At 49.0% G+C, this 19,676-nt stretch overlaps 1 protein-coding gene across 1 annotated transcript; it reads right to left on the bottom strand.

Annotated features, from left to right (window-relative positions):
* Nucleotides 1-629: 629 nt before the first annotated feature.
* PCDH12 (protocadherin 12) lies at nt 630-14,772 on the bottom strand. The gene is made up of 4 exons (XM_026018169.2): nt 11,497-14,772; nt 7,398-7,495; nt 5,268-5,416; nt 630-1,486 (listed from the first exon to the last, which is right to left on the bottom strand). Exons 1-4 carry the CDS (start codon nt 14,374-14,376, stop codon nt 1,011-1,013), a joined length of 3,603 nt encoding a protein of 1,200 aa, XP_025873954.2. The 5' UTR covers nt 14,377-14,772; the 3' UTR covers nt 630-1,010.
* Between the last annotated feature and the right edge of the window lie 4,904 nt (nt 14,773-19,676).

A 19,676-nucleotide genomic window follows, 5' to 3' on the forward strand; every position in this document is an offset into this window, starting at 1 on the left:
AGATGTTTCAGCAACTTAGCTACTCAGGCACCCCTCTGCCTCTACCCTTGATCTTCAACAAGACACTCTGCTTCTCCAAGCCTCAAGTCCTTGTCTGTGAAATGGGGATAACACCTCTCTCCCAGGGTTGTTGGAAGTTAAATTAAATCCTAGTGTAAAGGCTGGGGCCTGGCTCACATAAACATTCTATAAATAGTCATGCTTTTCTTAGCCCTAATTTTCCAGCTGAGAAGCAGGTTATTTGATAATGTAACATTAGAGAAGTGAGATCAAGAGTCTCCATGTTTGGGGATCCCTGGGTGGCGCAGCAGTTTGGCCCAGGGCGCGATCCTGGAGCCCCGGGATCGAGTCCCACGTCGGGCTCCCAGTGCATGGAGCCTGCTTCTCCCTCCGCCTATTCTCTGCCTCTCTCTCTCTCTCTCTCTCAGTGTGACTATCATAAATAAATTTTTTTTAAAAATTAGAAAAAAAAAAGAGTCTCCATGTTCATCACTGTGTACTGACCACTGTGTACCAATATGCCCTACTCCTGTCCAGGTCCAGCACACCCTCTTGCCAGTGAATGGGCAACAAGGAACCCTCACTCTGCTACCCTTCCCTCCCCATCTTGACAGGTGCAAACAGGAGAATGAGCCAGTGCTTTTCCTTTATTAGTAGGTCAGAGAGCTTTGCCTGGCACCTCAGGATCCAGCCCCCCACCCTCAAGTATGTGATAAGGCCATACTCTCTTGCTCATGACACTCCTTGGCATCTGTTCCACAGGAGGACTGACCCTCCATGCTCTACATGTGTTTTGCCAGCAAACACTCACTTCAGCCACAAATGTCTCTGTCCTCCAAAAAATTCACAGGCCAAGCCAGCCCCTAATGAGGGGCTGCTTTGATCGGCCAGCTATTAGTTGTGGGGCCCCTGCCTCCTCTATGGAGCAGCATGGGTCACCCTAAAGTTCTTGGGCCACCTCTGGACAGTGAGTTCAAAGATTGTCGAAAGCAGCTCATGTCCCAAGATCCTTAGGGCCTGGGCTCCCTGACATCTCCCAGGGCCCCCGGTTCCTGGATCCATAGGCCCCTGCTGCTGCTGCTGCTGCTGCTGCCAGTCCTGCCCTCGGCCTCCTTCTTTCCACCTGGGCCCCCCTGTCCATCCATGCCTGAGGCCCCGCTGGTGGCCAGGTCCAGACTGAGGGTCCTCCCGCAGACCGACAGCCGCCTCAGCACCTCGGAGGCGGCCTCCACGGGCACGCCCGAGCGCTGCCCCAGAAGCATTTCCAACAGCGAGCTCATCTCTGAGAGGAAGGTGCTGGCCAGCCGCGTGCCTGTCAGGCTCAGCTCAGGCCCTGCCGCCTTGCCGAAGGTCTGGAAGGTCCTGGGCTCCTCTACGGCCGGAGTGTCCGGGGAGAACACGTTGTCGCGGTAGTTCATAGTGAGGGGCAGAGAGAGCCTCGCCATCCAGGCCGGGTCGGGGACGCTCAGCCGGTCCAGGGCCAGGCCTGCATGGGACGGAAGAGGGGACCCAGTGAGAGCCAGGCAGCTGAGGGTGGGGCTGTGGGCCGGCCAAGGGCTCCGGACAAAGGAGGGAAGGGAAATGGCGAGGGACAGATGGGGAGGCCGGAGGGGGACCGGAAGGAAGAGGCCCTAACAGGGAAGCTTGTTGGGCAGGAAGGCTGCCGACTGAAGTACCCACAGGAGCAGAGTGGGGAGGAGGCGGCGGGAGGAAGAAAGCCTAGAATTAGAAACTGGCCCTTTTCTAAAGAATTTCCCGATCCTGCTGTGTGACAGGCTAGGTGTCTTCCACCCACCCGGTGCAGCCAGGCTCTTCACTCCCTCAGGGCACTAGTAGCTGCGAATGGGGGATGGGCGAGCATCCCTCTCCTCGCCAAGGCTGGAGTTCCTGGCTGGATGCTGCCATCTGTTTGTATTCACAGCAATAGTGACCATTTATTAAGTTCTTCCATGCCATAATAATTTATGTAATTCTCTCATTTAACCTCTGCACAAACCTTTGAAATGAAGAGTGCTATTTCATTTTATGGATGAGGAAACGAAGTTCCAAGACATGGAATCACACATCTACTAGGCAACCAAATCCAGATCTTGTCCCCAAATCTGATGACTTTGAAGCCTCATGGGACTGTACCCTCCTATCCACTCTCTCAGGAGCTCCCCCTTGGCCCCCCGGGTGCTCTGGGTGCACACCTGTGGCCTCCGGATTCCCCAGGCTTGCTAAGGTTTGTATGGGCACTGTGCCCTGGACTCCTCAACCTTCACTTCTCAAGCCACAGAAAACCCAGATCTAGAGGCAGCGCTGGGAAGGGGCTGTCTGCTAAAGCGCTGTCCCAGGAAGGGGACAGAGGTTATGAAAAACTATCACCTAGAGGCACCTGGGTGACTCAGTCAGTTAAGCATCTGCCTTTGGCTCAGGTCATGATCCCAAGGTCCTGGGATCAAGCCCTACATCAGGCTCCCTGCTCAGTGGGGAGTCAGCTTCTCCCTCCCCCTCTGCCCCTCCCCTTCTGCTCATGCTCTGTCTCTTGCTTTCTCTCAAATAAATAAATAAAATCTTTTAAAAAACACCACAAAATTGTCCCCTAGATCCTTAATGGCCCCATCACACTTTTCCTTTTCCCATCTCCTCAACAAAAATGCTATCTCAAACTAGCCCTAGGCCAGATGGTAGAGGTCAAGCCAAAAAAAGAAAGCATAAATCTTATGGTTAAGAAACTGTGTCTTTAAAAAAAAAGTACAACATCCACTTGAGCATGTATTTAATGCTTGGTTAAAAGTGAGCTGCTTTAGAATCTGTGCATAGAATAAAAGACTGGAAGGAGGTATGTCAAAATGTTAACTGGAATTACCCCTGGACAGAAGTGATTTATTCTCTTTTTGTTTAGCTACATTTTTCTACCTTAACCAAATATTACTTTTGTAATTTGGAAAAGTTATTCCAAAATACAGCTAATGGCTGTTTTAATTGATAAATGAGTTTCTGTCTTGCCTTGTCAGGGTGGAGCTTTGCAGGCTGTGAGGCAGGGCAGGCCTCTTCCCACCTGCTCCAGCCCACGCCCGGGACTTAGTGAGCATTTCTTGAATGACTCAGTGAACATAAACATAAATATTAACCCTGGGCATTTGGGAAATGTAAACCTTAGTTCCTTGAGACTTGGGGTAATAAGATTGAAACTCTTCTAGTGTTACAGAATCAGGCCTTTGTACCAGGGTCAGAGAGCTTCAGAAAGAATGGGAATTGGAATGAGAAAATCACTGGAGTATATGAGAATGGCTGGGCAGCAATGGTGAGTCCACCCAGAGGCAGGTGGACGCAAGGCTGGCCTGGGCTTGATTTCCCACCTCTGCCGTTTATGAGCAGTGTGACCTTGGGAAAATTGCTTAACCTCTCTGAGCCTTCTTTGTCTCTCATAAAGTGGTGAAATAGTAGTACTCATCTTGTCAGGTTGCTATGAGCATTCACTGAGCTCATGCTACCAGTAAGGTGTTATCCTCATCACATTATCAGATGGATGCAGCCATGACCCCTGGGGTCAGCGAGCTCACCCATAGCCCCTGTGCAGCTCCACCGCGTGAGCAGCATAGGCTCTTCTATCCTCCTGCCCTCATCATCCCTCAGCAATTTCCATGCCCTCTGTGCCGCGGAGAAGCAGGACCACGTGACAACTGAGCACATAGGTCCCAGCCCAGAGCTGGCCAGTAGAGAGACAATGTGAGCCATAAAGGTCATTTTAAATTTTCTAGGAGGCATGTTAAAAAAGTAAAAAGAAAATCTGTAATTAATTTGTAAAAAAATTTCATACTTAATATCATTTTATCATGTAATGAATATTTTTTAATTAATGAGATATTTCGCATTCTTTTTTCATGCGAAGTCTTCAAAATCTGAAGTGTTTTATGTTTATCACATCTTTTTTTTAATAAGTTACTCTTTTTTTCTGCTTTTTATTTTTATTTTTATTAAGTAAGCTCTATGCCCAACATGCAGCTTGAACTCACCACCCTGGGATCAGGGGTTGCACACTCTACCCGCTGAACTGGGCAGGGGCCCCCATATATCATGTCTTGATCGGGACTAGCCATTTTCCAATGTGGCTAATGGCTACTGTGTTGGACCTCACGGTTGTAGATTCTACACAATGCTGTCCTATAAAACTTTCTATATGTGTGCCGTCCAAAGCAATGTCCACTAACCACATGTGGTTACTGAGTGTTTGAAATGTGGCTGGTATAACTGAGGAACTGAATTTTTCATTTTACTTAATTTTAATTAGATTAATTTTACTTACTTTTAATTTAGAGCCACATTGCCAGTGTTACTAACCATTTTTTGTACAACCTTGGGAAAGTTACTAGACACCCTTGCCCCTCAGTTTTTTCCTTCATGAAATGGTGATCATGGATAGTTTCTGTCTCATAAAAATTTCTCATGAGGAATATGAGTGCATAGAAAGCTCTCAATGAATGTTAGCTCTATTTTCTTAACCAAGGAAAAGGAAGTCCCTGCCATGCTTTTAGTGTGTTTGCAGCCAGATAGATCACATAGGCTGTGTTCAGTTGAGGAACAGATTATTAACTACCAAAACAGAAAACCACAGTTTAGGGAAGAACAGAGGTATGGTGTTACCTCAAGGAGGCTGACCAGTATCCAGCTAGCACATTCCTGAATTAAAGTCCAGATTATATACTTACTGTCAAAATGAATTATTTCTCTAGAAAATGTTATTTTTGTTTAAATTAGAAATATGAACACATTAAAGAGTTGACTGAGTTCTCAGAATGGAAGGATATTTAAACCCACCAAAGAAACACAAATGGGTGGTTTAGGAAGTGAGGGGAGGTCTCCTGATGGCAGGCAGGCCCGGGTTGGTTCCCCTTCAGTCACTGATGAGCTAAGTGACTCCGAGCAGGCTGTGATATTTCTCTGAGCCTCAGTTTGCTTATCTCTAAATTGGAGCTCATAACATCTACCTCCAAAGACCATTTGGAAGCTTAACTATGCTAATGTGTAAGATGCTTCCCAGTACCTGGCACACATCAAGAGCTCATTTACTATTCTTAGGATTTTTAAAGATTAATCAGAGTAGAATCTGGTCTTTAAACAAATGAAGGCTGTTGGAAGCGTTAGGGAAAGTAAAATGTTACTGATATTCCTTCCCAGAAGTAGAACGTCTGTGTTTTTCTTGTGGAAAAGTCTGACGCCAGGACATGTGAGGGGGTCGCAGGGGCAGAAACAGGCTCAGGGTGATCCTAAGGAGTCCTTACCTGTGTGTGGGTCCAACAGGCTTGACAACTCTTCTTCTAGCAGCTGCTTCACAGACAGGTCCTCTTCAGGATCCAAGGGCCCTTCCTCCTGGTCTGGTTCTGTCTGGCCAGCCCTGGCACCTAGGCCGTCTGTATCTGGGATTATGCTCCTGCAAAGGAGGCCAGCCAATCCACGAGTGAGAAAATTCACACACCAGATTCATTCATTCCTGCTCATGAACATTCTTCTACTCATGCCAGCATTCATCCACATAAGGAGGTAGATACAGAGCCCAGCTTTCAAAGTCAGACCAACCTGGATTACTTGGTCCCAGGCCTGCCTACTCTGCATCTGTTGCCTCATCTGTAAAATGGAGGTAATAAATAACACCCACCTCAAGGGGCATGCAAAATGAGACAGTTTATGTAGAGAAACTAGTACCTGGCACCATGTAAGCACTCAGCAAATACAAGAAACAATGAATGCATTGGCACTATTATTCACCAATGAATAATTCCCTCCCCTTCCTTTGCATTGCCTGGCTCAGGGTAGGAGTGTAGTAACTTTGGTTGAAACAGTGCAGTCATCTGTCCATCCATCTATCCATCCACCTCCACCCATTCAACTATGACCTCCAGTGAGAGCAGAGATTTCTATCTGTCTCATTCCCTGGTCACCAGTGCTCAAAACAGGGCCCCAGCACATAGTAGATGCTCAATTAATACTTTGTGGACTACATGGCTGAATATTCCCTACTCCCTATTTGAGGCCAAATCCCAGACCAGAATAGCAGGGCAAAAGAAGATGCAGCTGGGATGAGGCATCAAAAAGCCACTCAGACTCTACCAGACTCCTACTGTCTCCATCCTGTCCTCTCCCTCCCACAGACCTTGCCTACCACCTGGAGGAGGCCAGTTCCTGAGACAGCCTGAGTATGGGGAGGCAGGTCTGGCCCCACAGTTCAGCAGGTTGGAAAGGTCCCTCAGATTTTAAAGGTCTCAGGTCCTTTGTGCTTTTTTTTTTTTCCTGTCACCATTTCTGCTGCCATGAAGGGATTAGCAGGGAAGTGGCAAGTTAGTAAGTAATGATGACAACAACTAATGTTTATTAAGCAGTTACTCTGAGTCAGACTTTATGTTTTGCTAAGTATATAGACCCTCTCTTCAAACTTTTCCCATCTGTAAGGTGTTCTCTTGTCATCATTCCCAAATTGCAAATGAAAAAAGGAAGACTTGTGAAAAATTCTAACCTTGCCCAAGGTCCCCATGGACTAAGTGTTAAAGCAAGAATTCAAATCCAGACTCATGTGACTATGGAGTATGCATACTGACTGCTGCTCTACACTACCTCCCACCATCACTGCAAAAAAAAAAAAAAAAAAAAAAAAAAAAGCTATGAATTGTCAAGGCAAGAGCTCTGAGCCTGCATTCAGGTGCTGGGAGCTGGTCCCAGCTTTGCCACTCACTGGCCATGTGACCTTGAACAAAGTCACTTTGGGAGGAAAGGACTTAGCAATGGTTATGCACCTACTATGTGCCAGTCACTGGGCTATGGGCTTAGAATATGTTTGATTGTTAAATCCTTAACCTATCACTGCAAAGAAGTGTGGTGACCTCTCTTTTACAGATAAGAAACTGAGGCCCTGAGGATCTATCTGGCTTGCTCAAGTTCAGCATAGCTGGGTCGGATCAAACTACTCAGAGCCCCAGTTTCTATGTCTGTAACAAAAAAGAGTTAGATTAGATGTCCTGTTGAGCTCTCTTTAGTTCTAGGACTGCCCAAAGAATACACCCACACACCTATGTCCTTAGCCAGGGAACCTTCATGTTATGTTAAAGGATCAAGAGAAAGAAAGCTGAAAATTACACATTTAAAGCCCATAGCCTAGCACCTCTGCAATCAGGGGACAGGTAGAGCCTCAGGGATGAAGTCATTTCCTTAGAGATCTGGGTCCTGTAAATACAATAAATACAGTTGCTCCAGGACCATGCTTCCCAGGATGGGGGGATGGATGCTGTCCGATGCTCTCCCAGGGGGGCCGCTGTCTGGAATGTGTTCACCCTTCCTCAGATCACAGAGGTTCCAGGGGTGAAGGCAAGCTGATGGCGGGGGTGGTACTCGAGAAGCCTGTGGGTCCATGTGCTGCTTACCTGCCTCCGCTGGGCTTGGCCAAGTATTTATTTCCCCGGTGGTTTGGTTTGGGCTGGAATTGGCCCTGATGCAGCAAGGACAGCAGCTGGGAGATTTGCTGCAAGACAGGAAAAATCTGTTGACTCCACACAATTCCGACCCAGCACACTTCCTTGCCGGATGTTTCCCTCAATGCCGGCGCTTTCTTTTTATAGTCTTTCCTCCAGCTTCAGATGTTTGTGCGATCAGATGGGGGATGGTGAACGGTGACGGAGGCGGTGACGACGGAGGCAGGGACCAGTGCTGGCAGGATCTTTGCTTTGTTCTGTCACCACAGGACCTGGGTATCCCAGGGAGAGAAGGAGGACCCCCCTGGGCCCACCCCTCACTCTCACTCTGAGCAACCTCCCCCCACTGGAATCTGTGAAATGAGGCTGAAGAAGGCATTTCCCGACCATAAATTCATATTACTTTGATACAGATTATCTTAAGGAGTTGTTTCCCCACCTTCAGGAGTACTCAGTCAGCCAATTTTGGTGGGCCAGACATAAGACTCTGCAATGGAGAAAGCAACATTGGTAGCATTCAATCATTCCTTTATTCATCCTTTCATTCATTCAACAAGAGTGAGAATGAAAACAGAAGGCACTGCCAGCTGAAAGGCCAGAGGAGATGGTGGAGGCTCAGAAAGGCTGGGGAGGTGGGCAGGAGTCAGGTGAGATGTCAGGGCCAGAACCTGCAGGGCCTTATGAAGGCAAAGGTGACAGACCAAGTTTCAGGAGGCCGAGTTCTAGTTCAAGGTCATTTCTAGTTTCTGTAGTGTCAGGCATGTTTTTAGAGATACTCATACCTCAGTTTCCTATTCTCTAAATTGGAGCTGGAAATTTGCATCCAGCCTTCTTCACGGGGTTGTTGGGATTAACTAACCCAGTGGTTTGAGAATTTAAAATGCAAGGATTATGGGCTGTTACTCCTAGAAATACTGCCCATGGTTCCTGGGCCTACACCCAGTCTTCCCTGAGAAGGCCCACTCAGCCTCTCTGGACAGCTCCAGCTAGAAAGTACCAACCTCAGAGGACAGTTGGAAAATTAGGAGATGAGGCCTGGGTCCAGTTGTCTGCCTCAGGGCAGATCCTACCTCCTGGCCCAGACCAGTAGCCTCTTAAGGCACCTGCAACTCTTCCAAGTGTTAGCTGATAGTTCAGGGACACTCTCTGAGTGCTGCAGCCTGAGCATAGTGCTGTCATTCAGGGTTGCATCATAGTTAGAATGTAAACTATGGTAACTATCAGACTCAGATTCAAATCCTATATCTGGGGGCACGTGAGTGGCTAAGTGGTTGAGCATCTGCCTTTGGCTCTGGTGATCCCAGTGTCCTGGGATTGAGTCCCACATCAGGCTCCCCGCAGGGAGTTTGCTTCTCCCTCTGCCTATGTCTCTGCCTCTTTCTCTGTGTCTCTCATGAATAAATAAATAAATAAATAAATCTTTAAAACAAAACAAAAAACACATCCTACATCTGCCCGTGCCCCAGTTCCATCTGGATGGCCTTGAGAAATTACTTAAGCATTTTGAGCCTCAGTTTCCTCAGCAGTAAAAAGGGAATAATAACGAGGCCCATGTGGTTATAGTTATAAAGATGAAATGATTGAAAGTATATAATTCATTTATGTATTCTTTTTCTTTTTAGGAAGAATTCTTTTTTTTTAAGATTTTATTTATTTATTCATGAGAGACAGAGAGAGAAAGAGGGAGAGAGAGAGAAAGAGAGAGAGGCAGAGACACAGACAGAGAAGCAGGCTCCATGCAGAAAGCCTGATGTGGGACTTAGTCCCGGGACTCCAGGAACATGCCCTGGGCCAAAGGCAGGCGCCAAACCGCTGAGCCACCCAGGGATCCCCTCATTTATGTATTCTTTTAAAACTTTTTAAAGTAATCTTAAAGATTTTATTATTTTTTTTAAAGATTTTATTTATTTATTTATTCATAGACACAGAGAGAGAGAGGTAGAGACACAGGCAGAGGGAGAAGCAGGCTCCATGCAGGGAGCTCGATGTGGTACTTGATCCCGGGTCTCCAGGATCACACCCCAGGCTGCAGGCGGCACCAAACCGCTGCCCAGGGCTGCCCTTAAATCTTTTTTTAAAGTAATCTTAAAAAACCTTTTTTAAAGTAAACTTTTTAATTTAAGTAACCTTTTTTAAATTGTTCATGGTAGGACTTGAACTCATGACTCCAAGATCAAAAGCCATACGCTCCACTGACTGAGCCAGCCAGGTGCCCCTATTTATTAATAGATCTTATGACCAGCGCTTAATAACTTAATAACAAGCATTTATGATAAGCACTTAATATGTGTGTAATCTCATTTAATTCTTACAATAACTCTAGGGAAAAGATACCACCATACCCATTTTGTTGATGTGGAATATGAGGCTCAGAGGGGCTACACAGCAGTTAATGGCAGGGCTAGAATTTGAACCCAGATCTGACTCACTGTGGCACTGTGCTGCTAGAAAGACATGAGCATTAGGCAAGCTGCTTCCTACCCTCAGGCTGATCCCAGATGGGTACCCTTCTTTCCATCACCCCAGTGGATTCAGCCCCAGTGCTTGCTCTCAGCTGTCTGTGTTCACCAACAACCAACACAGTGTTTAGCTCAAAAAGCTCACTCAGTAAGCATTTGAAAATGGATGGATGGATGGGTGGATGGACGAACGAATGAATGAATGGTTCTGGGCAACCTCGAAGGCTACATAGGGCTCAGGGCAAGACTCCTCAGAGAGCAGCAGGGCTCTCTCCAGGTGGCTTCCTGAGGAGGATGTGGGGGAAGGAAGCTGTGTCCTTCCTTGACAGGAAACCTGAGCCAATTGCCTGGCCAAACAGACATGTGCCTTGAGTGGGCAGCCTGGCACGGGGAAAGTTCTCTGAAGTGCAGAGGAACAGATCTGGATGTGAGATCAGGCACCGTCCCTGAAAAGGATTTCCCATTTTTGTCTAGTAAATTCCAGGTCACTACATATTTTGTCCTTCATTATTCTATGTAATCCTCAACTCCTGGGAGGCAGATACAGGGTCAGTTTAGCATCATAATTGCCATTTGGGGAAAATGAAGCTCTGATACTGACAGATTTGCCCAAGGTTGCCCTGCTATTGAGTGGCTATACTGAAATTTGAATTCAGATCAGACTCCTAAATTCCAAGATTGTTTCCGCTGCCCCATCCTGCAGACCTAGCTCGCAAAATCTTTTTTTTTTTTTTAAGATTTTATTTATTCATGAAAGACACACAGAGAAAGGCAGAGACACAGGCAGAAGGAGAAGCAGGCTCCATGCAGGGAGCCTGATGTGGGACTCGATCCCGGGTCTCCAGGATCATGCCCTGGGCCAAAGGCGGCACTAAACCGCTGAGCCACCCAGGGATCCCTAGCCAGCAAAATCTAGTCTCAGGCAAGTCCAGTACAGCCCCAGAGCCCAGGAGCAGTGATGCCTATGCTGGCCTGCTTCACAGGGAGGTTGCCCGGATGAGAAGAGGGCAGGAGGAGATAAGAGCTTTGCAGAAGTAATTGTAACCATTTGCTGAGTGCTGACTGTGTGCCGGACATAACTCTAGGCTTTAAGTGCACTCATTTCATCTTCAAGCACATTTAGGAGGTAGGTGCTGTTTACATAGGTGTCTTTAACAGCAAAGCGGAGTAACATTCCTGTGGTTCACGGCTAGGAAGAGATGAAGCCAGGATTTGATCCCAGGCAGGCTTATCCCAAAGCTTTTATTCTCAAATGTGTCTTTTGTTGTGTGTCTGCTTGTGCCAGGCCCCCTGAGTAAGTGCTTTACAGGAATTAACTGATAAAATCCTCAGGACAACTGCGAGGCAGATGCTCTTACCATCATCTCTATTTTATAGATAGGGAAACGAAGGCTCAGAGACAGTAAGTAAGTTGCCCGGGATCACACAGCTAAATTTTGTTGACCCAGAGCTGGGCCCTGACCCACTGTATCCACTATACCATAAAGTCCCTGGTGAGCCTAAGGAATGAATGTGAGAAACGTAAGGGTAATGGGGTGTCTGATGTGGTGGTCCAGGGCTGACCACAGAGAAAGCTGCCCATACCCAGGTACCTGAACAGGGGGAGAATCCATGGTGAGTTCCTCTACAGGGTTCCGCTCCGCAAAAGCAGCCACAGATAGCCGGACCAGGCTCCGCAGGATCTGACGGGGACCAGACTCTTTCTCGGGGGTCACTTTGCCATTGAGATTGGGCTGCCGCCTCAGGGTTGCAGATGAGGCTGGTGGACTCAGTGGGGCCTCCTCGCTGCCTGCGTCTCCTGACAGCCTCCTTGCCGGGCTGCCCATAGCCTTTGGGGTCCTTGAGCGCGGCTGGCCCATCACAGGCTGGGACTCAGGAAGGTTCAGGTTCTCCCGGGAGGCATTTCGCTGCCTGGGATGGTTGAAAAGGAGATTGACAGTATCCTGCAGCACCTCTCGGCTCTCAGCCTGTGTTCCCTGGTTGCCTTGGTTACGCAGGGTCCTATACAAGGTTGGCGTGAGGTGAAAGGGGGCCTGCAGGCAGGGGTCCCAGCCTGCTTCCATCATCCCTTCCTTGCCTGTGTCCTTGTGGGGCTGCCTGATGTCTCCAGGCTCATCCACCTGGCCCCTGAGCACGGGCACAAGGTGGATATCCGCCTTCTGGATGTGTTTCTGGGGCCTCTTGGGCTGGTGACGGTAGGTAGATTCAGCCTCCCGACAGTTGTAGGCTCTGTTGTCCTTCTTCTCTGTCCTGCAGATGGACATGATCAGAGCCAAGATCAACCCAAAGATGGCCAGCAGTACGAGTAGGCAAATCACTGTCAGCACCGAGGTGCTCAGGGTCCCAGGCTCCCGGGCCCTGTCCCTCAAGTGATCCACACTGGTGACAAACAAGACCCTCAACAAGGCTTGGGTCTGCAAGGAGGGGATGCCATGGTCTTCTACCACTATCACCAGTTCCCACTCACTCCCAATGAGACTGCTGGCATTGGTGATGTTGATGAACAACTGCCCCAGGTGGGGGCTGAGGACAAAGAGACAGGCTTCATTCCCACTCCTAATGCTATAGAGAAGCTCTCCATTTGCCCCTGAGTCTACATCTCTTGCTACAATGGTTGCCAAAAGGAATGGCCGGGAACTATGGGTTGTCAGTGGTGGTGTGTCAGCACTCACTGGACCCAAGCCATTAGGAGTTTCAATGGGCACCAGAAGGTGGCCTGTGGAGGCATTTACGAGCACTGAGAGGATGGCTTTTCCATCACTGAGTGTGGGATGAATCACCTCTGGGGCATTATCATTGACATCCAAGAGGCTGACCCATACAGAGACGCTGGATGCAAGTTGGGGCTGCCCCATGTCCTCTGCGATCACACGGAACTCAAAACTGGCCATTTGTTCATAGTCTAGTGACCTCTGAGCAGTGACATCTCCTGTGTCTGAGTCAATAGCTACCAAATGAGAAACTGGGGAGTCCTGAATACGATATGAGACTTTTCCATTAATGCCCAAGTCTGCATCGTGAGCCTTGACGGTAATGAGGTGAAGAGAAGGTAGGTTGTTCTCCCGAGTAGAGACCTCATACCTGCTCTCTTCAAACACAGGTGCATTGTCGTTGGCATCACTGATCTGAATGCTGAGCTGTTTCTTGGCTGATAATGGCTGGGGTCCTTGGTCTTGAGCCAAGAGAGTGAGGGTATACTTGGGCCACTGCTCTCTGTCCAGTGTGGTGTTGGTTAGCAGCATGTATGTGTTGCCATTGGTCCTTTTCAGCCTGAAGTGGCCCAGTTCTTGGCTCAGCCAGCAGTGGACCAGACCATTATTTCCTGAGTCCAAGTCATCTGCCATGACGAGAGCAATGAAACTATCCTTTGGAAGAGCTTCTGACACCAATGATGGCTGGGAGGCCCATGTGATGTGGATGCTTGGGGCATTGTCATTGACGTCCAGAACCTTAATGAGTACTTTGCAGTGGGCTGGGATGGGATTGGGACCCAGGTCCCTCGCCTGGACATCTATCTCATAGGCAGGATTCTTTTCATAGTCTAGGGGTTGACGCAGAATCACCTGGCCTGTCTTTGCATCAATACTGAAGGTGTCCAGCACCTCTGGAGGCACATGCTTACTGAGGAAGAATTCCACCTCCCCATTGGGACCTTGGTCAGGATCCGTGGCAGTCAAGTTTATGAGGAGAGTACCAGGGGCAGCATCTTCTTGGATTTCTAATGCCAGTGAGCTCTCAGCAAACACTGGGCTATTGTCATTGGAGTCCAGGACATTGACCTTGACTAAGCTGGTGCCTGACTTGGGGGGGTTCCCACTGTCATAGGCAGTTAGCACCAGATCAAAAAACGAGTGGATTTCCCTGTCTAGCTCCTTCACCACCACAAGTTCTGCATGTTTGGTCTCATCAGGCCCCACGATGACATCCAGGGCAAAGTGCTCACTGGGAGACAGCGTGTAAGAGTGCAGGGTGTTGGGGCCAGTGTCCGGGTCGAGAGCTCTGTCCAGGGGGATCCGGGTGCGCAAAGAGGCACTCTCAGAGATTTCCAGCTCCTGCTTACCTTTGGGAAACTGTGGCTCATGGTCATTGATGTCCAGCACCTGGATCTCCACATGGATCAGAGCCAAATCCCCCGTGGCAAGCACGTCAAAGGAAATCAGGCAAGGGTCCTGCTGCCGGCAAAGCAGCTCTCTGTCCAGCCGCCTCCCTGTGCTAAGCAGGCCGTCCTCAGGGTCCACCTGGATGGGGAGTGCCTGAGACAGCTGCAAGACCTGGAAGGACGCCTGTGTTTGTCCGCGTCTGTCCTCCCAGCTCAGGTCCCTGGACAGCTTTCCTATCACTGTGCCAGCCGGCACCTCTTCCGCCACTTGGTATTTCATAGTGAGAGTGGCCACCTCCTGACAATGCCCTGGAAGGAACAAGTAGCTGCCTGACCCCAAAAGCCCCAGCAGTAGTAGCAGAAGTAGCATCATGCTTACCGCCAGGATGGGCTAGGCTCAGAAACCACTAGAGTTCTTCAAAGGCCAGGCAAGTCCTCCAGTGTTTCCTGAGTGGCTCGATTAGTGTTCTCCTGCCCCCAGATCTGCTGTCACAGCCTCGTCCCATAATTGGATGATGATGGAAGTAGAAGATTCTCAGGCAAGGCCATCCTCATCTGAAGAGATCTCAGAGCTCCAAGCACTGATGAAGTGCAATTGCCAAGGGACACCCCACACAGGGGCACCCGTTGGTCCCCTTCAGTAAGTGATGGCCAAGAGCTGGTCCAAGAGGAACTTGACCCAGTAAAGCAGGATGTGGGGATCTGACTTCCAAACAGTTGCTGGGCTAGGGAAATGGAGAAGCAGCTTTTTCCTATGGAAACCCCACCTACAGGAAAAGGGAGGGTTATGCGTTTCAATGCCAATTAGAGAAGGAGGGCTTCCCGTGAAGTGCGAGGGGCCTGCGGCGGTGGTGGCGGAGGGTGGGCCCTGCAGCGAGGAAGGTACTAGCCACACGAGGCGGCCCCTGAGAGAGAGGGAGCTGCTGTGTGGCCAGGTGGGCAGAGAGCTGAGCCCCTGTCTGTCCCAGTACCCGTCCTGGGAACGGCACGTTCCTTGTGTCTCTCCTTTCCTCTGCTCTCTTTGTTTCCCTCATATCCCTGTGATTCCTCTCCCATTCGTCTTTTCCCCACACGCATCTACCTCTCTAAGTCCAGACTCTGCCCTGACCACTCACCCATTTTTGTCTCTCAGGAAGCAGCTGTGGTTAAGAGAGCGGCCATCAGAGCCAAAAACTGCCTGGGTTCAAATCTGAACTCTGCAATTCACTGTCTGGGGCATGTGGGACAAGTCACTTAACCTCTCTGGGCTTCTACCACTTCATCTTGAAGAGTGTAGATGGGAAGGATAGGAGCCCTCACCGCAGGAAACTGTGAGGACAAATGAAATGATGCGTGAAGGGCTGGGTCCTGGCTCAGAGTCACAGACAATGACATTCTGTGAGTAGGGGCTGTTGAGAACTGAATAGCTGGTCTCACCTCATAGCTCTGGCTCTTGCACTGTCGCTGGGGCAGTCCCTGCCCACACAGACCCATGAGGGTGCCCATGGCCTTGGCTTCTGAAGTTCAGGGATCTATCTGACCTGACCATGTGGCTGCCCACCCCCTTCCCTTCCTGCTCCCCAGCCTGGAGGTCCATTGTTCTGTGCATCTGGTCCAGCCTGAGTCCCTATCTAGGGGAATCCCCGGCCTCCTTCTCCCCTGCCTAGGAGGTTTTTATACTTTTCCTTTTCCTACGCCTTCCTCACCTTATCCCTCCCTTCCCCTGATTCTTCTCTCCCCGCTGCTGTCTATGAGTCCCATGAACAGTTCTTGCTCCCCACCCCCCAACACTCCTAGAGATATGGATGTTTTTAGGTATGCCCTCCTCTCACTCACCTGCTCACAGAAGTGAGGCCCAGGATCACTTGGGTGGCATTTGAGGTGGCTTGTGGCTTCTCATTTCCCTCCTTACTTCCTGGCCCAGCGCCAGTCTGGTCTTATACTCTGCCTCCGGCTGATTCTAGAGGTTTGTAAAACACTGGAAGTGATGGGAATTTAAGGCCAGCTTCCTTTAGGTGTGTGTTTGTAGCTGAGTCCTTGGGACATAGGGGACCCTCATCAGGGGTTGGCCTATAGGCCTGTGGCCTTAGAGCTATCTGTGCCCCTCCCTGCCCCTATCTTTTCTTTCCCACACCCTATCCTTTTTTTAAAATTTTAAAAAAGATTTTATTTACTTATTTATTCATGAGAGAGAGAGAGAGAAGTAGAGACACAAGCAGAGGGAGAAGCAGGCTCCATGCAGGGATGCCGAGGTGGGACTTGATCCCTGGTCTCCAGGATCTGGACCTGGACTGAGGGTGGCGCTAAACCGCTGAGCCACCAGGGCTGCACTCCCCCTCCCCCCATCCTTCACTCCATGTTCCACTCCATGTCACTTGTTGAACCAGAGCAAGGGCCTGAAACCATGGAGCCTTCTCCTACAGCATGACACTAGAGACAGAACACCCAAAAGCCTGAAGACATTGCACAAGTCACTTAACCTCTCTGGGCCTCAGTTTCCTTCTCTGTAGAATGGCTGTCACCTATCTCATGAGATTATGGTAAGGATTCAATGAGATGATACCTATAAGGGCCCAGCACAGGGCCTGGTACAGAGAAAGCACCCACTCCATATTATTGCAGCTTGTATTGTTTTCTAGGTTTTATGCTTCTGATGCAAATGGTGAGGATGACCTTGCATTTGTCCCTTCACTGTTTACTCTGCTTCCTTGGCCAAGAAAACTCATTTTCCAGGGCTTCCTCAGCTCAGGCTTTGGCCAAGTGCTGCCTGTGCTTCAAGGGGAGCCAGCACAGGCCCCAGGCTCCTGCTGCTCAGAGATGTGCCTTGTACTCACTGCCTTTGGATGACAGCCTGCAAGGCAACCACACTCTCTGGCCCTCACTCATCCTATCATGCAAGGCAGTTGGCAAGACAAAGTGACCAAGTGGCCTGTAGTGTAAGGAAGGGGCGGGGAAGAGGAAAGAAGGGAACCCAGTGGCTCTGTGTTCCGGCTTGGCTCAGGGGAGGCTCCTCATGGAGGGCATTGGGCCAAATTCTGAAGCCAGAGGAAAGTGGGTGAGCAAGGGAAAGGCAAACCGGGCAGAGGAAGCAGAGTGGACAAAGGCCAGAGGTGATTGAGCTGGCTTCTTATAGTACCTCAAGAGGGTGTGTGGAGAGTGGGAAGAGGGTAGGCCAGGTATGTTAGAAGGGGCCGCCAGACCCTAGACAGCCTGGGGTCCCCTGATAAGGATTTGGAACTTCTCCAGAAGGCCATGGGGAGCTTTTGAATGCCCCCAAGAAGGAAGATGAGGACAGCAGCTATATGCTAGGCCTTGTCCTGAGTGCTTTACCTGCACCCTCCTGTGCCACTCTCATGCCCCGGGCCATTGGGATAAAGAAGCTGAGCACAGAGGGTTAGATAATTTGCCCAAGATCATGCAGACTGGACCTCCAGAAAGTCCCTTGGGCTGCACCCTGGAGAATGGATTGGAAGAAAACAAGAGGTAGAGGGGGAGGGCAATTGGGAGTAATGCAGGGGAGCTTTGGTGCAGGAAACTCTGGTGCTGAGAATGTTTTCATAATGCCATCTGGTGGCCAAAGGCAGAGAAGAGAAAAAGGCACAGAGGCAGAGGGGTGGGTGCCTGGAGTTCACACAAATGAACAGCTCTAGACCTATACTCCACAGAAGGAGCTTACACACGGTGACAATCACTTCTCTTCACAAGAAACCTAATGAGACCCACTGCCCACTGAAGGAATTATAAAATTCATGATTTTACCAGTGTTAACATTTATATTCTTGAAAGGACACTCTTGTATTTATGCTCTGTATGTGTTGCCTTAAATGTCCCATGGATGCAAAACATGGACTTACAGATCACAAGAAATTTTTGAATTTAGATTTCTCAGATGGTATTTATGGTTGTGGCTTGTTTGTTTTATTTGCCTTGAGGGCAGAATCCAAAGCCAGCAGACAAGATACCAGACTTTTTTAAGGTCTGGGAATGAGGTCCTGGTTTACTATTTTTCTCTCTCCTTTCTGGCTGCAGGAGTCAGCTACATGTAAAAGGGTGAAAGGAGCTGTCACTGGAGTTTTTCTGGAAAGTCTTCATCACTCTGAGTTTTGAAAATAGGTTTGAAGTTGCACAGGTCCTTTGAAATAGGTTTGAAAAGGCTAAGGATGCCTCCCTCAAGTCTGAAATATTTTTTTAAAGAGGACAGGATCGGGGCTGGTATTTGGAAGTCTTTCTTGCTCACTGTCAACCACATGTCATTCACATGCGGGCCCTTGGCTATGAGGAGGTGTTGGGGGATGAAGTGGGAGGGGTGGAGTCAAGATTTTTTCAAAATGCCTGGTGTCCTGAGGAACCTTGAGAGATTAGACCAGCAAGGTAGGACACTGACCCTTTGGAGGACCCCCGGGTCAGCTGGATAAAGGCTAGGATCATGCCCCATGCTATCAACGTGCTGCTCAGCTGGGTGCCCACCCTCTGGGCTCTTTGTGAATCTGCCCAGCAAATGCCACAGTCACCATCACCAATGCTGCTTGGTGAAGCTCCGAAGCTCAAGCTCAAAGCTTCGTCCTCCTGGGGATTATTCCTGTTGGGAGGATGACAGGACCACCCAAGGTCAGCCTCTTTCTTTTAGCAAGACTTTGGTGAGATTAGAGCCAGTCTGCCAGGAATCTTGACTGGGAGACTCAGGTAGGTGTTCTGAGTCAACTGCTCCTGATGTGGCACTTGGTGGTCTTTGTTGGGACAGATGACAGATGTCCACTCCCACACAGTGGCACCTCTCTCTGGAACCAGTGCAGAAAGAAAAAATGTACTTTGCAGGCAAAAATTTGCCAAGAGATAGAACCTTTAAGAAATGAAAAGGCTTTGTGTCTTGGTTGTCTTGCTTAAGAGTGGTAGCTCTCAAAGGGGGCCAGATACCAGAATTACTTTTCCAAATACCAGGGACAGGGCAAGACAATTCCTACACCTCCCCCCCCCCCCCAAGAGAATTTTATAACTACCAGCTCCATTCTCCTTCCCTCCCTTCGAAAAGGCTTCACCTTTCATTTGGGACAAAGTGGGAGACGGTGATTCTGTGATTCGGTGATTCTCTTTTTTCTGGAAAGAGAGGCTTAAGTGATCTACATAATACAAGGTAAAAGGAGAGCGGAGATTGATGAAGGCTGAAGAAATTATGGAGGGGGTTCACAAGAGAAAGAAGAGACTGTGAAGGAAGTAACGTGAACATGAAGACTTGCCAGGGAATCCTTGTGAGCCATGGATCTCCTTCATGATTTTCAAGAAAAATGCAAGAAAAGACTCAGAATTTATTTTGTGCTTTAGTAAGCATAACTGAACAACATAAATTCTGACTTAATAAGGGCTACATGTGTTTTGTCTCTCTTCCCAACCTCAGAGGGAAAGTGGGCTACTTCTAGTATGTAGATTTTAATTCTGATATACGGAACACTCTGAGGTGCACCCCATCTCCACCCCAATCTCGCTGAGAACCACTGATATAGAACTTCTTAGAATGACTAGCAACTTTGTAAGGGTCAAACCTGTATAGCCATCAGGCCTTTCTTGCTGAGCATCCTCCTGGTCGCCACCTCTCCCTCATGCCTGTGTCAGTGCTCAGCAGAAGCTCTGTGCATAGCTGGTTGCCCCCTCATATTTTGCAGACTCTTCTGTTTGCTTCTCTGAAAGTTTTGGTTTTCC

The sequence above is a fragment of the Vulpes vulpes genome, chromosome 2 (genome assembly GCF_048418805.1).
Source record: "Vulpes vulpes isolate BD-2025 chromosome 2, VulVul3, whole genome shotgun sequence".
NCBI lineage: Eukaryota > Metazoa > Chordata > Mammalia > Carnivora > Canidae > Vulpes > Vulpes vulpes.

What these genes read in the sequence shown, in the direction of transcription:
- PCDH12 (XM_026018169.2), bottom strand. Translation starts at nt 14,376, where the DNA reads ATGATGCTACTTCTGCTACTACTGCTGGGGCTTTTGGGGTCAGGCAGC. An exon ending in TGGATTCTCCCCCTGTTCAG is followed by an intron (nt 7,496 to 11,496) that starts GTACCTGGGTAT and finishes CCTGTCTTGCAG; the next exon opens with CAAATCTCCCAGCTGCTGTC. An exon ending in CCTGTTGGACCCACACACAG is followed by an intron (nt 1,487 to 5,267) that starts GTAAGGACTCCT and finishes CGTCCCATGCAG; the next exon opens with GCCTGGCCCTGGACCGGCTG.